At 42.6% G+C, this 17175-nt stretch overlaps 1 protein-coding gene across 3 annotated transcripts in view; it reads right to left on the bottom strand.

Annotated features, from left to right (window-relative positions):
• LOC121867299 (titin homolog) overlaps nucleotides 1-17175 on the bottom strand; it is a 90338-nt gene that overhangs the window by 9045 nt on the left and 64118 nt on the right. For 2 of the 3 annotated variants that reach the window (XM_042367208.1, XM_042367200.1), the window contains exons 4-6: nucleotides 8254-8404; nucleotides 7746-7822; nucleotides 5856-5992 (exon numbers count right to left, since the gene is read on the bottom strand). In XM_042367208.1, coding sequence (XP_042223142.1) covers nucleotides 5856-5992; nucleotides 7746-7822; nucleotides 8254-8404 — 365 coding nt within the window. The remainder of the gene's footprint in view (nucleotides 1-5855; nucleotides 5993-7745; nucleotides 7823-8253; nucleotides 8405-17175) is intronic. The other variant, XM_042367215.1, reaches the window with a different exon arrangement.

The following is a 17175-nucleotide window of genomic DNA, read 5'->3' as shown; positions in this document are numbered from 1 at the left end:
TCTGTACCTTGAATTATATACTATAGTTATATAATCCTTAAATAGTGAATAACATTGTCCATTATACAAGATATGATCGTACCTTAATGATAAAACAAAGTCTTATTAATATCAACCTATCAAGTCTTATTGTCATTAATATTCACCTAAAATAAAATAAAATAATGCCTTAATATCTGTACAGGTAAAGGTGTTTGGGAGCTTATAATATCTTGCTGACCAATCAAAACTTTGCCTCATCATTACCGTCATTAAATTCACTTATCGTAAAACTTAAACGATATTTTTTTTAGTTTTGGATAGTTTAGCGACTTAAGTCTATGGATTTTATTTTTTTATAATAGGATAAATATTAATAGGGAAGAAAAATAGTGTTAATGAGTTTGTTGATTATTTGTAAGTCACCCCCCAAAAAGTATTTATACGGTAGATGATCCGATGATGGATTTCAAAATGAACACTACGACTCCTATTATCTCGGTAGAGTTGATCAAAATCCTTCGTCCTTTGTGCCATATTGTCTCACATAACAAAACTCATAACTCAGGTAAGTATATTACATTTTATCTCAATTTACCTGTATGTCATTACATCATAAACCCAGTGGTGTTTTATAACCTGAGTGACGCATTACTGCCTGAATCCTAACCTTTCATTAGTGAGTAAAAGAATAAATTCGTCCTTCAGTACACGTGACAGAAACGGCCGCCCGAATTCACCTCACTCTATTCACTGACCCAAATTGTAGCATGTGTGTTGAAGGAAGATTATGGTGAGTTGGCTGTGTGGTGAGGGTGTGTGGTAGTGTGTGGTGGTTATGGATGGTGGTTTGTGTGTGATGTGTGGTAGTGGTGGTGGTGATGTGTGTTGGTGTTGTGGTAGTTTGTGGTGGGGATGTGATACTTGTGGTGAGAATTTGTGGTGATATGTGGTGGTAGTGGTGATGTATGGTGGTAGTGATGTGATAATGGTGTGTGGTAATGGTTGTGTGATAGTGGTGGTGTGTGGTAATGGTTGTGTGATAGTGGTGGTGTGTGGTAATGGTTGTGTGATAGTGGTGGTGTGTGGTGGTGGGATGATGGCCACGCAAGAGACTTCACCTCCTAAATGAGAGAAAAACTTTCCCCTTATAATCCAACTTATATATGACTGAGGCTACGAAGACCTGCCTGATGGAGGAGACTGTGGCATGAGGGACACGAACGAGGAATGAGAGTCCATCTATATGAGGGGAATAAAAAAAAAAAACCCTCACTCATACTCCAGGTTTTATATGACAGGAGAGCTATAGAGAGCTGCCTGCTGGTGGTGATGATGGTGGTGGTGGCATGAGAGCCGTGCATGAGAGCTTCTGCTGCGTGAGGGAGAAGAGTCCGGGCCGCACGGAGTTATTGATTCCCTTCGTGGTATTCGGCGGGACTGGCGGGGGGCCAAGAGGGAGACGCCCGGAAAATAACCCTTGCATGAAAAACTCGACTTGTGTGCCGGGGTGGAGGCTAAAGATGGGGAGGTGGTGGAGTTAGTGAGGCAATCTGTTACCCCCAACAGGAGAGCGCGAGGCTTCTTCCTGCCCGGGACACAAGTGTTGCCTGTGAGGGGGCGAGGGTATTGCCTGTGAGAGCTGAGAGTGTTGCCTGTGAGAGCTGGGAGTGTTGTCTGTGAGAGCTGGGAGTGTTGTCTGTGAGAGCTGGGAGTGTTGTCTGTGAGAGCTGGGAGTGTTGCCTGTGAGGGGGCGAGGGTGTTGCCTGTGAGAGCTGGGAGTGTTGCCTGTGAGAGCCGAGTAAGGCCTATAAGAGCTGGGAGGCGGATCGTGAGAGCTGGGAGTTTTGACTGTGAGAGCTGGGAGTGCTTGACTGGTGAGAGCTGGGAGTGTTGACTGTATGACAAGCTGACTGCATGAGCTGGAGGCGTTTATAAGAGCTGGAGTGTTGACTGTGAGAGCTGGGAGTTTGACTGTGAGAGCTGGGAGTGCTGACTGTGAGAGCTGGGAGGTTGGATCAGTGAGCTGGGAGTGTTGGATTGCAAGAGCTGGGAGTGCTGGGCCTGTAAGAGCTGGGAGGTTGACTGCAGAGCTGGGAGGTTGCCTGTGAGGGGGCGAGGGCAGGCCCTGTAAGAGTTGGGAGTGTTGACTGCAGAACTGGGAGTGTTGCCTGTGAGAGCTGGGAGGTTGCCTGTAAGAGCTGGGAGGTTGCCCAGGTGAGCTGGGAGGTTGACCCAGAGAGCTGGGAGTGTTGACTGTGAGAGCTGGGAGTTTTGACTGGTGAGAGCTGGGAGTGTTGATCAGAGAACTGGGAGTGCTGACTGGTAAGAGCTGGGAGTGTTGCCTATAAGAGCTGGGAGGTTGACTGCAGAGAAGCTGGGAGTGTTGACTGTGAGAGCTGGGAGTGTTGACTGTGAGAGCTGGGAGTGTTGACTGCGAGAGCTGGGAGTGTTGACTGTGAGAGCTGGGAGTGTTGCCTTTTAAGAGCTGGGAGTGTTGGCTGTGAGAGCTACATATGTTGTCTTAAGAGGACCCAAGATTTGCCAAAGAGAGCCTTGAGTGTTACCATGTTAAGTCCTGCTGTATTGTCTTGGAAGGATTAAATCTGTTATCCTCAAGTTGTTAATCTGTCGTTTCCAGGAGACTAATCTGTCATACTCCAGGTCTCGGTAAGGATTTAGTGGAGGTAAACTTTCGATCTTCAGGAGGATTTATTGAAGGTAAACTACAGGTCTTGGTGAAGATTTAGTGGATGTTAACTACAGATCCTTGTGATAATTTATTGAAGGGAAAATTTAGGTCTTGGTGATGAGTAAACCTCTTACTGGACTGTAGAATATACTCAGTCTATATATTTGTTCTACATTCAAACAGACGCATTCCTTTATAGCCAACAACACGAATATAATCTTCTTGAAAACAAATTCTCACATTGCAAGTTCCAAATGGATTCTAACGAGTTGTTGAAATTGTTAATTATTACTAGAATGACTCTCATCTATCCTGGGTAAACCTTTGAGTCCCGGAGGGTTAAATAAGTGTCCTTAAAGGGTTAAACCAACGTCATCAATGGGTTAAGCCATCATCCTCAAAGGGTTAAACCATCATTCTCAAAGGGTTAAACCATCATCTTCAAAGGGTTAAAACATCGTCATCAAAGGGTTAAAATAAAAGACATTTAAATATACTTATTGTATATCAATCTTAAATAATCCCTAAATGATTCGTGATGGCAAAATTCTATTCAACAAACTCCTTATTCAATGCATCTGATTCAACACTACTTAAGCCTACGAGTCTACAACCTGTAATACCAACATTATTAAATATGTACAGTCACTCAAAAAAAATCTATACAAAATTATATTGAACAAATATGACACGACGGGCGAAGGATTTTGACAACCCTACCGAGACAACAGGAGTCACAGTGTTCATTCTGAAATTCATCGATCACCCCAAGTACAGATATTTTTTTTGACCGACTGTACTTCACTAAACAATACCGGACATTTGTTTGTAAATATCTCGCGAAAAACTCTTGACGAAATCGGCTTTTATTGGGTATATATTATATTTTTTTCCTGAAATATACGGAATTACAGTAAGTTAAAGCAACGAGAGAACAACAGTAGAGTTATTTATTGGTGGCATTATCTCTCTCTCTCTCTCTCTCTCTCTCTCTCTCTCTCTCTCTCTCTCTCTCCTCACCCTTCTTCCCGTATGATCACGTTACTCTATCATCACCAGATCCTCTTCACCAAAACACTCACTCCCTCCTTCACCTTGTCTGCCCCAACTTATTCTCGTCTTTATTATTATTTTTTACACTTTGGTGGTTTATCTCGTGGTTTGTTGTTTAGTGGTGAATCTCTCTCTCTCTCTCTCTCTCTCTCTCTCTCTCTCTCTCTCTCCTGTGTTATCTATCTGGTTCTCTCTCTACTATCTATTCTTGCCCTCTTAATCTCTATTCTCTTCTCATTTCTCCTCTCCATCTCTCTCTCTCTCTCTCTCTCTCTCTCTCTCCTCACCTTCTTCCTCATATGACTCTCTCTCCATCTCTCTCTCTCTCTCTCTCTCTCTCCTCACCCCTTCTTCCTGCATGACTCTCTCTCTCTCTCCTGTGTTATCTATCTGGTTCTCTCTCTCTCTACTATCTATCCTTGCTCCTCTTGCATCTCATTCTTTCTCATTTTCCTCCATCTCTCTCTCTTCTCTTTTATCTATCTCGTCCCTCTTGTATCTCTCTCTCTCTCTCTCTCTCTCTCTCTCTCTCTCTCTCTCCTTCTCCTTCTCCTTCTCCTTCTCTCTCTCTCTTATCTATCTCGTCCTCCCTTGTATACCATTCTTTCTCATTTCTCTCTCTCTCTCTCCCCACAAACTCTTCTCCATATCACAATAAGACACAAATGAACCTCACTCCACCAAGGTCCCTCCATGGTAACAAACCCCAGATGATAAAATACTCTGAGCATGAGACAATATTGCTGTCAGTTTATACCAGTAAAGTGGCGACGGGGGGAAATATAAGGACATCTTATTCACAGCATCCTTAATAGTGTGTGGAGACAGCTGTTACCTGGCTGTGTTACCTGTGTGTTATCTGTTTAATTATATTCAGTCTTTGTTCAGGTGTCTTTCATTATATACCTTTGTGTTTCCCGTGGTTTCCTTGTCCCCTTATTGTTGTTGTTTTTGTTTTGTTGTTGCGGCTTTGTTTGTTGTGGTTATTATTATTATTATTATTATTATTATTATTATTATTATTAGTAGTAGTAGTAGTAGTAGTAGTAGTAGTAGTAGTAGTTGTAGTAGTGGTAGTAGTAGTAGTATCATCTTAAATATTTTCAGTTTTAGTAATATAATAATTATCAATATCATTATTTAATTAAACACATAATCCATAATGTTAAACTGACTTAAGGTTCATTAGGTCAAATATGTTCACCGATACTGAGGAGGACTAAACCAGGTGAATCGTCACAGCCAATACCACAAGTCCCAGGAGGTAGTGGTGGTGGTGTGGGAGGACACAGAGACAAGGGTTAGATACGTGACTTGTGGTGTATGTCGAGGTGATCAATTCTCCTCCTCTTAAAAATGTCTAAAATAATTATATATCTTGGGTTAGGGAAGTGGCATAAGGGGTTAGGGATTTGTTGAGCTGTGTTTATTGATTCGAAGCCGCGGGTTCACGTATTTGAAGTTGCAGGTTCACTTATTTGAAGCTGCGGGTTCAATGATTCGAAGCTGCGGGTTCATTGATTCGAAGACGTTCACTGACTCTTGCACACGTTTACAACCTTTCGGAAGCGTTCACTAAATCTCTGCTGCGTTAACTGACTCCCCAATACCAGACGGACGTTCATACATACCAAAATATATCGGTACACGAGAAAGTCTTATATCATCAGTAGTACCCAGTTTGGTTTATGCCTTCGTGTACCTTACTTTCGTCGCCACCTTCAGGAGAGAAACTCAAATTGGAATTCTTTCTACACAACCAAACTTTATACTCGAGTGATGTTCTTGCCTCAGTGAGTTTCGGTGCTTCAACTCTTTGGGTTTTACTACATTTTTCAATAAGTTATTTTCATACGAGATAACAGAAATAAAAGGAAAATCGGAATTATCATGAAACAGAAAACGAGAAATCGGATATAAAAATCGGACGTAATAACACAAATAAAAAACACATCTGATTTATTTATGATACAAAACGAATATTCGGATAAAATCGGATACCTTGACTTAACCATCAACAGAAAAAAATATATATATATGCATCTGACATTTATCAACAAAACACAACTATACAAAAATTCTGACACACTGCACATAAGACAAAGGTAAACACAACCTCACTCTGACATACCTACGATGTTGAGTCTGACAGAGAGGACTTTAGGGGGGTGAGTGGAAACCTGACACTCATACGTGCCCTGGTCCCGTCTCTGTGTGTACTTGATCTGAAGTTTCCAGTTGTTTGGGTGTTCGAAGCTCAGGGAGTATCTGGAGAGAGAGAGAAAGAGACTTTACTGAGTGTCTGAAAGTAAATACACGAGAATTGTTGAGGGAGGGAGGGAGAGAAAGGGGAAGGGAGGGAGAGAGGGGAAGGGAGGGGGAGGGAGAGAGAGAGAAGGGAAGGAAGGGGAGGAGGGAGAGGAAGGGAAGGGAGGAGAGAGAGAACGGGGAAGGAGGGAGAGAGAGAACAGGGAGAGAGAGAAGGGAAGGGAGAGGAGAAGGGAAGGGAGGGAGAGAGAGAGAACGGGGAAGGGAGGGAGAGAGAGAAGGGAAGGGAGGAGAGAGAGAAGGGGAAGGGGAAGGGAGAGAGAGAACGGGGAAGGGAGGGAGAGAGAGAACAGGGAAGGGGAGGGAGGGAGAGAACGGGGAAGGGAAGGGAGGGAGAGAAGGGGAAGGGAGGGAGGGAGAGAACGGGGAAGGGGAGGGGAGAGAGGAGAACAGGGAAGGGAGGGAGGGAGAGAACGGGGAAGGGAGGGAGAGAGAGAGAACGGGGAAGGGAGGGAGAGAGAGAAGGGGAAGGGAGGGAGGGAGAGAACGGGAAGGGAGGGAGAGAGAGAAGGGAAGGGGAAGGGAGAGAGAGAACGGGGAAGGGAGGGAGAGAGAGAACGGGGAAGGGAGGGAGAGAGAGAACAGGGGGGAAGGGAGGGAGAGAGAGAACAGAGAGAAGGGAGGAGAGAGAAGGGGAGAAGAGAGAGAAGGGAAGGGAGAGAGAGGGGAAGAGGGAGAGAGAGAAGGGAAGGGAGGAGGGAGAGAACGGGGAAGGGAGGAGAGAGAGAAGGAAGGGAGGGAGGAGAGAACGGGGAAGGAGGGAGAGAGAGAGAACGAGAGAGAAGGGAAGGAGGAGGGAGAGAAGGGAGGGAGGGAGGAACGTGGAGGGAAGGGAGGGAGGGAGGAGAGAGAGAACGAGGAAGGAGAAGGAGGGAAGAGAGAAAATGGGTGTGTGAAGGCTACAATCAAACACACAGACAGACAGACTACTAGATATATACCCCCAACAGAGTAAGCTTCACAACCATAAGCTATACAATGGTCAAACTTTTCGTATATTTTCAACTTTTTCATATATTTTATTTACCCTTGAAGGATCTTGCTGGGTAGAGAGGCGTAACCCAGATTCTGTCTCTCTCTCTCTCCCCCGCCCGCGACATAATCACCCTCATTACCACATGTCATACGGCTCATTACCTCAGCCCGACTAGCAAACACCTCATCAAGATCTCATACATCACAGATATGACCTTCTTCTTCTCAGCTAAGTTCTCTATCTCTCGGGTCTTACTGCTGTAGGAGAATGAAACCCATTGCCGGAAAACTATGTTACTTTTTACCCACACACACATATTCTCTCTCTCTCTCTCTCTCTCTCCATTATATACCATTATTTCTCCATGTTCTCTGCTTTAATTGACATTCTCTCTTATTTCTTCATTCACTGACAATTTTCTCTCCCTTCCTTCCCTCTCACTACTACATAATGTCTTTTTTTGTCTATCTTAGTATCCCCCCTCCCTCTTGGTGTCTCTTTGTCTCTCTATCTCATTTTCTCTCTCTCTCTTCCTGTACACCACAACATGAGTCAGGGAGAAGAAAGAAAGATATGAATGGGAGTTTTATATTCCCTTTACTTTCTCTCTTCCCTCCCTCCTCCCTCCCTCCCTCCTTCCTCCCTCACTCCCTCCTCCCTCCCTCCCTCCACCCTCCCTCCCCTCCTCCCCCCTCCCTCCCTCTGTGTATATCTCACCTGGCGTCATTACTGTAGGTGTGGAGGCCCCAGGTGAGCAGTTTAATCTTGCTACCATCTCGCCTCACCCACGACACCTGTAAAGATAAGAACATTGTGAGAAAGGTTTAAAGACAAGACAGATAGACGGTGATAGAGAGAGAGATAGAGGGTGATAGAGAGAGAGATAGAGGGAGATAGATATGTAACGGTAAGAGATAGAGTGAGAGAGATAGAGATAAATAGAGCGAGGGAGAGAGAGATAGAGAGATACTGAGAGATAGACATAAGTAGATAGAGGAATATGAAAGATACACAAACATATATAAAAACATCAACAAAACAATGTTACCAACCTGCAAGAAACACAAAACGTAAATAAACAAAAAACAGTGTTACCAACCACAGAAAAAAAAAAATATTCAGGTAAAAAAAAAGAAAAAAAAGTCTTAACTAAAAAACTAAAAAAAACTTTCTAATGTAAACAATAAGAGAGTTTGACAGCTTATGATAAATTGTTTACACTTACCGTCTTGTCTCGAAGTCTATTGACCCTACAGTTCAGATAAGCTGTAGAGCCAAGTTGAGCTGTGATGTTGGTAGTGTTGTCATAATCCTGGAAGTACGGCGTCAGTTCGTGCTGGTCGCCGTGCAGTGCGTGGTCGTACCTGTTCCCGTGCCAGGTGAGTGAGTGAGAGAGAGACAGAAAGAGATATATTACCTGAGGCATTAGTTAATTAGTTTGTTTACCTGTGATGGGATTGGTTTATTGATCAAGTGTAAGTTGATTGAGGCTTTATGTGGGACGGAACTAATGATGAGAGAGAGAGAGAGAGAGAGAGAGAGAGAGAGAGAGAGAGAGAGAGAGAGAGATAATCTTAAAGCATGAGAAAGAAAGAGACATACAAACAGACAGACAGATACATAGGCAAAAAGACAGAGAGACAGATTAACAGACAAACACAGACAGACAACCAGAATTGTGAGTATGAAATTATGAATAATCAAATCACTCCGGCGGGGGACAAACACCAATTAAACTTAGCTTTCAGTCCAACATTGTAAACTGATTTGAAATGTTTCACCTGTCATCACGTTAATTATACAGAATATGTGTTACAGGTATGGTCTTAACCTAGCCTTACCTAACCTGACCTGATCTAACCTAACCTGACCTGACCTGACCTGACCTAACCTAACCTAACCTAACTGTAAATTAAATAAAATTACAACACCTTCATTCAACATTTCGATTCCATTCTCAAAAAACTAACTTTCTCACAATCCCATCCTCCAAAAACTAACTATCTCACAACCCCAGCCTCCAAAACTAACTTTCTCACAACCCCATCCTCCAAAAGCTAACTTTCTCACAACCCCAGCCTCCAAAAACTAACTTTCCACCATCTTAAAGATACATCATTATAACTCCCAAACACGAAGGCATTTGTAAACTATAACTTCCTGTGTAAACAATGGCACTGAGGCAATGTTCTTCCCACCTCGACTTATGAAAACTAAATCTCATTCTTCCTGGACGCTTCAGAGAAACAGTGAGAAGAATACTGCCTATTTTTTCTCTCCTCTGGTGTTCATAGCTGCCTTGTAAACAAACTTCAAAACAAACTTACAGTCTTGAAGCCAAAAAGAAAGTGGGAAGAGTTGTAAAAGAAAACGGGGAGTGGTTTACGCGTGGTTGTTAAGTGGTTTTGTGTGTAAGTCAGTCAAATCGAGAGAAACTAGATCACGTAAGGGTTAGACATTTTAGTTTATTTCAAATGATTAACACCCTAACCTAACCTAACCTAACCTAACCTAACCTAACCTAATTTATCTCATCTCACCTCGCCAGATAACGTTAGGGTGTATAATTATCAAACTAAATGAGCTATGGTGTCTATAATCTTGACGTGAACAGAAAAATGCCAGAATAACCACATCATCATCATCATCATCATCATTGAAGGAGAACAATATTGAGAGAATGAAGAGAACATTTACTATCTCTCTGTTCTCCACGACTTTTTTCTCTCAATCACCAAAGTCATTAAAACTGTTCAGTGATTGATCTAGTTATCAGCTAATAAAAAGAAAAAAAAATCGACCCAGTGAGATGCATAGAAAGTATTCAGTAACCAGTTTGCATTTGTCACCGAGCGAATATCAACTTTAATTCAGAAATATCAGGAATAAAAATCAGTGAACGGTCTACCCATACACGACCAGACTGGCTGTCAGTGACCAAATTAAAGTCAGCCAAACGGAGAAACAACTGAGCCAGGTCCGCTGTGTGTGTGTGTGAACGAGAGGTGGCCTTCGGCGTGTTTTCAGCATGATGTATGACTGAGTTAGCCAAAGCAACAATAATTCATCGTTAATGGCGTATAATTTGCTCAGTTCGCTAAGTGGCGCAACGTGGGTCTGGCTAAACTTACTAACAACGGCGAGTGGGAGAGAAAGCGATTTTTAACTAGCTTACCCCACCAAGTTGATCATGATAGCATGTTTTGGTCTCTCTCTCTCTCTCTCTCTCTCTCTCTCTCTCTCTCTCTCTCTCTCTCTCTCTCTCTCTTCTCCCAGGAAACAATAGAACTTAAGAAAGAGTTCACTCGGCTGTGTATTCAGAGTGTGAAGTCTTTGTTTTCTCACTAAACTGAATTATGGAGTTTATTGTCCTAGGGGAAAAAAAAATATAGTGACTGAGGAATAACATTGTAATGAGGTGTAGATTATGTGTTCGACTTTCAATACGATGTTCAAAATCTTATACGTTGATTTTTTATTTTGATGAGCAATTAGAGTTGTGATGATGAAGTTAATTTATATTACTTGATTATGATAATGATTTAGTTAGATAAAGGCGGAGTTTTATTTGTAATCATTGTCATAATACTTTTTCTTTTTTCTCTATTCTCTCTTTCGCTTTCTCTTTTTCTTCTTCTTCTCTCTTTTTTTTTATTCCTTCGGCTTTTTTATCCAGTTCTATCTTTGTTACTCCCTCTCATTCTTTCTTCTGTCTTTCCTGTACCCCCTCTCTCCCTCTCCCTCTTTCCCTCTCTCCTTTCTCCCTCTCCTTCTCCCTCTCCATCTCTCTCCTCCTCTCCTTTATCTCCGTCCTCCTCACCTCAAGCAGCGGCAGTAGAGTGTGTTTAAGAAAAAGTTTACAACCAATTATTTATGGTCTCTCTCTCTCTCTCTCTCTCTCTCTCTCTCTCTCTCTCTCTCTCTCTCTCTCTCTCTCTCTCTCTCTCTCTCTCTCTCTCTCTCTCTCTCTCTCTCTCTCTCTCTCTCCTCTCCGTCTTCTCTTCTCATTTTTAACCTCCTTCGTTCTTATCTTTAGCCTTTCCGAAATATTTCTAAGCTCGTGACCCGGTCCTACCTCCTCCCCCCTCCTTCCCTCCCTCCTCCCTCCTTCTCTCCTTCCCTCCCTCCCTCCCTTCTTCCTCACGTTTCTTCCCTCCTTTCCTTCATACCCGTTCTACGTTTTGCTCCTCCTCTCTCCTCCTCGTTTCCTCCCTCCCTACATTCCTCCTCCTTCGCTCTCTGTGCCTCCCTCTTATCCTCCTCTCTTTCCTTCCTCAGGCATCCTTCTATTCGTGAAGAGGGAAGGTTGCTTACAAGATGTCTGTATTTTCTCTCTCTCTCTCTCTCTCTCTCTCTCTCTCTCTCTCTCTCTCTCTCTCTCTCTCTCTCTCTCTCTCTCTCTCTCCTCTCTCTCTCTCTCTTGTGAAGCTTAAAATACAATGCTCATATTTCTCACAGGTTATTTTTTTTGTGTCTCTTATGATATTAATAATTCTAACTCAAAATACCAACCCCCCCCCAAAAAAAAAACAATTATTTTTTTCAAGCGTGAGGTAAGCTTCTTGAAAGTTTGAAGCTTGGAGGAAAAAATATTACACACTCGCATAGTAAATATGTTAATCAGCTTAAGGGTAAAAAACAAAACTTTACTTAAGGAGAGTCAGTGTGTCAGGAGAGTCAGTGTGTCAGGAGAGTCAGTGTGTCAGGAGAGTCAGTGTATCAGGAGAGTCAGTGTGTCAGGAGAGTCAGTGTATCAGGAGAGTCAGTGTATCAGGAGAGTCAGTGTATCAGGAGAGTCAGTGTATCAGGAGAGTCAGTGTATCAGGAGAGTCAGTGTCTCAGGAGAGTCAGTGTATCAGGAGAGTCAGTGTCTCAGGAGAGTCAGTGTCTCAGGAGAGTCAGTGTCTCAGGAGAGTCAGTGTCTCAGGAGAGTCAGTGTGTCAGGAGAGTCAGTGTGTCAGGAGAGTCAGTGTATCAGGAGAGTCAGTGTGTCAGGAGAGTCAGTGTGTCAGGAGAGTCAGTGTATCAGGAGAGTCAGTGTGTCAGGAGAGTCAGTGTGTCAGGAGAGTCAGTGTGTCAGGAGAGTCAGTGTGTCAGGAGATTCGGTGTGTCAGGAGAGTCAGTGTGTCCAGGAGAGTCAGTACTCAGGAGAGTCAGTGTGTCAGGAGAGTCAGTGTAGGGAGACGTCAGTGTATAAGGAGAGTCAGTGTATCCAGGAGAATCAGTGTCAGGAGGTCAGTGTATCAGGAGAGTCAGTGTGTCAGGAGAGTCAGTGTGTCAGGAGAGTCAGTGTATCAGTCAGTGAGAGAGTCAGTGTATCAGTCGAGAGTCAGTGTGTCAGGAGAGTCAGTGTAGGAGATCAGTGAGTCAGTGTATCAGGAGAAGTCAGTGTATCAGGAGAGTCAGTGTGTCAGGAGAGTCAGTGTATCAGGAGAGTCAGGTGTCAGGAAGTCGAGGTATGGGAGAGTCAGTGTTCAGAGAGTCAGTGTATCAGGAGAGTCAGTGTGTCAGGAGAGTCAGTGTGTCAGGAGAGTCAGTGTATCAGGAGAGTCAGTGTATCAGGAGAGTCAGTGTGTCAGGAGAGTCAGTGTATCAGGAGAGTCAGTGTATCAGGAGAGTCAGTGTATCAGGAGAGTCAGTGTGTCAGGAGAGTCAGTGTGTCAGGAGAGTCAGTGTATCAGGAGAGTCAGTGTATCAGGAGAGTCAGTGTGTCAGGAGAGTCAGTGTATCAGGAGAGTCAGTGTATCAGGAGAGTCAGTGTGTCAGGAGACGTCAGGCAGAACATGACTCCATTAAAACGTAAAAAAAAAATGAAACAGTTCACTAAATCATCCCTCTAGTGACGTCATCAACGACCTCTGACCTTTACTAATAAGGTCACCCAAATAATGCTGTCATACATAATTAGTCTAATATACACTGGAAGAAATTTTTTGGGGAGGGCTCTAATGAGGAGTGATTTTTACTGTGGAAATGTTGAATAAAAAAGAAATGTATTGGGTCTCTGGTCACTATACTAACACAATAATGATGTTTATGGTGTCTGGTTATTGTGTTTGTAGTGTTGTTATATTGTTAGGTACCTTTACTGTTGAGGAAATGAAGGATGTCATGTGCAGTGCCTCGGCCATATTGTCTCATTGTGTAGGGAACCACTATAAGGTCTATTTTTTTTACTCCCTCGTTCCACCCTCCGTTATTTATGTCCTCCCCTCCCTTCTCCTCTCCCCCTTCTCTCTCTCCCCACCTCATCATCATACCCTCTCTCTCCTCCCCTCCCCTCCCTCTTCTCCCCCCTGCTCTCCCCTCCCTCACCCTTGGCCGTCATTCACATTTCATGGCTTACGACATTTTTTTTTGTGTCCAAACTCTTCCAAAATATTTTCCAGGCTTCGTCATGAACAAACCCGGAGCCTCGTCTCTTTGTTCCCCATCCTCTTCCTCTTTTTCTCCTCTTTTTTCCTCTTCCTCCCCCCCCCCTCTTTCTCCTATTTTTCATAATCATTCTTCTCCTCTTCTTCATCATCTTCCTCCTCCTCCTCTTCCTCTCCTCGTATTTTTCTTGCCCTTATTTATTTTTGTTTCTTCTCATTATCTCTTACTCTCTACTTTCCTCTTATTCATCATTTCCTCTTTCTTCCTTCCCGCACCAACACACAGCAAGTCTTATCTCCTCTATAGTCAGATAAATCCTTCTTCTCACACCTTTAACCCTTCACAACGAGACTCAACTTTTCATATTTGACTGAAGTAAGATGATGTAAGACGCCTCATTCTGACCATTTACGATATTTCTATAAATCATCGTTAATGGTTAAAAATTATGTCCTACGATTATTCTATATAAAACGTCTTTCACACATATTCGTAATTACCGTATCCACCTGTCCTGTACCTCACACGTCAAGGGTTGGGTCAAGACAGTGCTAAAGGTCATGTTTGGTGGTGATTTTTGCCCTTAGGAGCTAGTCGCATGATGGTATATCAACTGACTGCCAGATAGAATTCTTTTTTTTTTCACCGCAACACAAATAGGTATTAGTGGTTGTATTCTATAAATCATAGAGTATAATGTGTTGTCAATGATTTACGCTGCATTACTACCTCTGTGATTAGTTTTTCTTGTTTTCCTTCCTTGTAATCTTTAACTCATTTTTTCTCCCTTGATTCATTCGCGCTGTAACTATCATTTATCCCTTGTCTGTAATCCTAGCTCCAATAAACCAAGTTCCTTTCTGTTTTATTTTGTATTTACTACAGATCGTCCCAGAAAAATGTATTCACACTAACACCTTGATTTTCTTGGATATTTCACTGATATCACGTAAATAATTATACTACAACATCAACATTCACTTGTTAATGTGTGAAGTCTCCAATAAACAAAGACAATAATCCTGTTTTAATCCAATAATTCACGTAATCTACCATGAAGACAACGTGTATACAGTTTTATGAGACACCCTGAAGTGGACACACATACCGTATAGTCTCTCAAGAAAGGATGATATTCTAGGCTATATATCTTACGCCCAACCCTGGCCTTGTAATAACAGGATCATTCACCTTGCGTGCTACAAAATGGTTAGTCTTCTCTTTACACTCAAACACACAATGACCAAGTGATTTTTTTTTTGTTCTCTGTAGCGTGGTAGAGTTCACAGTCCAGTATCCTCATTAAGATCATTTATTCGTAGTTATTATTCTCACCTGTGTTGAGTCTGAGTGTGGATATAACTTACAGGTAATGACTGTTTGAAGGAACTCGTAAATATAGTTAATTGTTGTTGATGTTGATGATGATAATTTTGTTGTTGTTGTTATTGTTGATGATGATGTTTTTGTTGTTTTTGTTGTTGTTATTGGTGTTGTTATTGTTATTGCGTAAAAAAATAATCTTCATTTTCCTTTTTATTGTTACAATCTTCTTGTGGTTATAGAACATATAAACAATGACAATCTAAACACCAAACAAACACTAAGGGACACATGACAAAGAAGAATGTTTATGTCCTTGTCGTAAAAGTCTGGGTAACTAAATTTTTTAATCATGTTGTGTGGAAAGTTGTCATGTTGGCTAATGGTGTTAAGAGCCTCGAGAGTCTCTGATTATAAAGAAACACCTTGATGAATGACTTACTCGTAGGTGAGTTAGAGTCGGAGAAGAATAACAGATGATGAACAGAAAGTTGTAGAACATTATATAGTCGTTGATGAACAAAAGTCGTAAAATAACAGTTGTAGAAGAACAAAAAGTAGTAGACTTATATGTATTTTCCTCTCATCCACATTGCCACAATTCTTTAAACAACGAGTATGAATTCCTAACTCATTCTCACCCTTCTCCCCACTTCCTCAATCACTCCATCAAGGTCATTTTATAAACATTTACTTCATCTTTTATTTATCCTCTCTCTCTCTCTCTCTCTCTCTCTCTCTCTCTCTCTCTCTCTCTCTCTCTCTCTCTCTCTCTCTCTCTCAACATTACAGAATATTTTTACGGTCGTCGGTTGTTTTAACTTTATACCTCGACCTCTGCCACCACCAGTCTGGGCCCTTTACCTCCTCTCTCCTTCGTTTGTGTGTTGTGTTGTGTTGTGTTGTGTTGTGTTGTGTTGTTGTGTAGTGTTGTGTTGTGTTGTGTTGTGTTGTGTTGTGTTGTTGTGTAGTGTTGTGTTGTGTTGTGTTGTGTTGTGTAGTGTAGTGTTGTGCTGTGTGTGTGTGTAGTGTGAGTGTTGTGTAGTGTAGTGTAGTGTAGTGTGGTGTAGTGTAGTGTAGTGTAGTGTTGTGCTGTGTTGTGTAGTGTAATTGTAGTGTGGTATGAGTGTAGTGTAGTGTAGTGTAGTGCTAGTATGGTACCATAGTGTGATGTAGTGTAGTGTTGTGCTGTGTTGTGTGGTGTGGTGTAGTGTAGTGTTGTGCTTGGTGTGGTGTAGTTATGTGGTGTAGTGTAGTGTAGTGTGGTGTAGTGTAGTGTAGTGTAGTGTAGTGTAGTGTAGTGTAGTGTAGTGCTGTGCTGTGCTGTGCTGTGCTGTGTTGTGTTGCCTCCCCTTATGTACGCACTCTCCTTCACTCACCAGTAACTAAGTACACTATCTGATGCTCTCAGTGATAAAATCCCCTCCCCACCACCTCCCTACCTCCCCACCCCTCCCAGTGGACCAGCAACATCCTCCCAGGTGGCACAGAAACCCACCAGCTGTTATATGATAAAAACCAGACTACCACCATCTGTCTAGCCACCCTCACCACCATCTGTCCCCCCCCTCCCCTCACCCTCACCCCTCACCCTCTCCCCTCACCCACACCACGGCAGGAAAAAGTTTGAATGAATATGAATGAATGAAAAATATAGGTCACTACTCGTATATCAACATAAACGGTCCTTAGTATCGACACTTAAGTATATGTTTAAGTGGATGTATTAAGTTAGTTTGTTATAGATGAATGTGTATGTATGTGTGTTTGTTTACTATTGGTTCAGGTGTGTTGGTATGGTTCAGGTGTGTTGGTATGGTTCAGGTGTGTTGGTATGGTTCAGGTGTGTTGGTATGGTTCAGGTGTGTTGGTTTTCAGATGTTTTGGTGTCGTGGAAAAAAAAATCGAAATTTGATGTTTATATTTTATTGAACTTGTCTGGAGAATTGTTTCTATTTTACCATTGATCCATTCTAAGACACGTCACCTTCCTTCCTTCCTTCCTTCCTTCCTTCCTTCCTTTCTTCCTTCCTTCCTTCCTTCCTTCCTTCCTTCTTTCCTTCGCCCTACCCTTCCTTCCTTCGCCTTCCTTCCTTCCTTCCTTCCTTCCTTCCTTCCTTCCTTTCTTCACCATTGATCCATTCTAACACACACACACACACACTCTCTTCCTTCCCTCACTCACCACTGTTATCTCTATTCCTCCCCCTCCTCCCCCCCCTCCATCCGTGTTCATTCCTCACCCCTCCCTCCTACTCAGCGCCCCCCCTTCCCTCTACAGCTTCAATGGCTTTCTTAAATCCATTAAGCTCCAACTCATTCTTTCACTACAACACAATAGCGGACGGGGAAAACACCCTTGCGAATAACGTACGCATTTTACACCTACTTACCATATTTTTTCCGGTATTATATTCTTTAATACCGGAGGAACGAACCCGCTGAAAAA

Source organism: Homarus americanus, unplaced genomic scaffold, assembly GCF_018991925.1.
Source record: "Homarus americanus isolate GMGI-L3 unplaced genomic scaffold, GMGI_Hamer_2.0 scaffold32583, whole genome shotgun sequence".
In the NCBI taxonomy this organism is placed as follows: domain Eukaryota; kingdom Metazoa; phylum Arthropoda; class Malacostraca; order Decapoda; family Nephropidae; genus Homarus; species Homarus americanus.
This window is presented reverse-complemented; position numbering and strand designations above follow the sequence as displayed.